At 41.7% G+C, this 860-nt stretch overlaps 1 protein-coding gene across 1 annotated transcript in view; it reads left to right on the forward strand.

Annotated features, from left to right (window-relative positions):
* Positions 1 to 241: 241 nt before the first annotated feature.
* LOC137977778 (uncharacterized) overlaps positions 242 to 860 on the forward strand; it is a 12,079-nt gene continuing 11,460 nt past the window's right edge. Inside the window, exon 1 of the mRNA XM_068825109.1 lies at positions 242 to 860. This exon is cut by the window's right edge and continues 7 nt beyond it. Within this exon, the coding sequence (XP_068681210.1) occupies positions 249 to 860 (612 nt within the window). The 5' untranslated portion in view covers positions 242 to 248.

The raw sequence follows: 860 nt of genomic DNA on the forward strand, positions 1-860 counted from the left end.
TTTGAAAAGACACACGGAAGATTAGTCTTACAGGAATCTCTCTTCAAAATTTAAACCTTATCAAAGTAGTGTTGTCCTTATCATCGCAAAATGAAAACAAACACAGAGAATTTAAATTGCCGCCATTTTGCCGCGCTGTTGTTTCTATGGTAAATTCAATTGGTACCAGTCCCTCGCGCGTGGAAACGATTCGCGCGTGGCTCAAGCCTGCGCACTCATTTTGCCGCGGTGTCATTGTGACTTCGGATATGTCTCAGGGAAACGTAACTTCAACAAGTCAAAAGGTAAACTCACAAGAAATGGCTAGGCAGTTTGGCCTTCCAGCTCCGGAGCCACTAGATTTAAGCGGCGGTAATACCTCCGAAAATTGGAAGAAGTTCAAACAGAAGTTTACTAATTATGAAATTGCCACTGGAATAAACGAGAAAGAAAGTGCGATTAGAGTGGCCACGCTGCTAACAGTCATCGGCAATGATGCATACGATGTTTTCAACATGATAACGTGGGACGCAGAAGGTGATGACAAAAGGATTGACAAGGTATTACAGAAATTTGAAGAACACTGTGAACCAAAAAAGAATGTTACTTACGAAAGATACCAGTTCTTCTCAAGGGCTCAAAAGAGCGGCGAAACTATCGACGAATATGTGACAGAACTTAGAAAATTGAGTGAAACCTGTGAATTTGGAACACTAAGGAACTCTCTCATCAAAGATCGAATTGTGCTTGGTGTAAATAATTGCACGACGAGGGAAAGATTGCTCGGAGTACATGTACTGACCCTTGAAAAAGCTGTAGACGTGGTTAGATCAGCGGAAATGACAGAAAAGCAAGCTCAAAAATGGGAAAGTGACTCATCA

Source organism: Montipora foliosa, chromosome 11, assembly GCF_036669935.1.
Source record: "Montipora foliosa isolate CH-2021 chromosome 11, ASM3666993v2, whole genome shotgun sequence".
Classification (NCBI taxonomy): Eukaryota; Metazoa; Cnidaria; class Anthozoa; order Scleractinia; family Acroporidae; genus Montipora; species Montipora foliosa.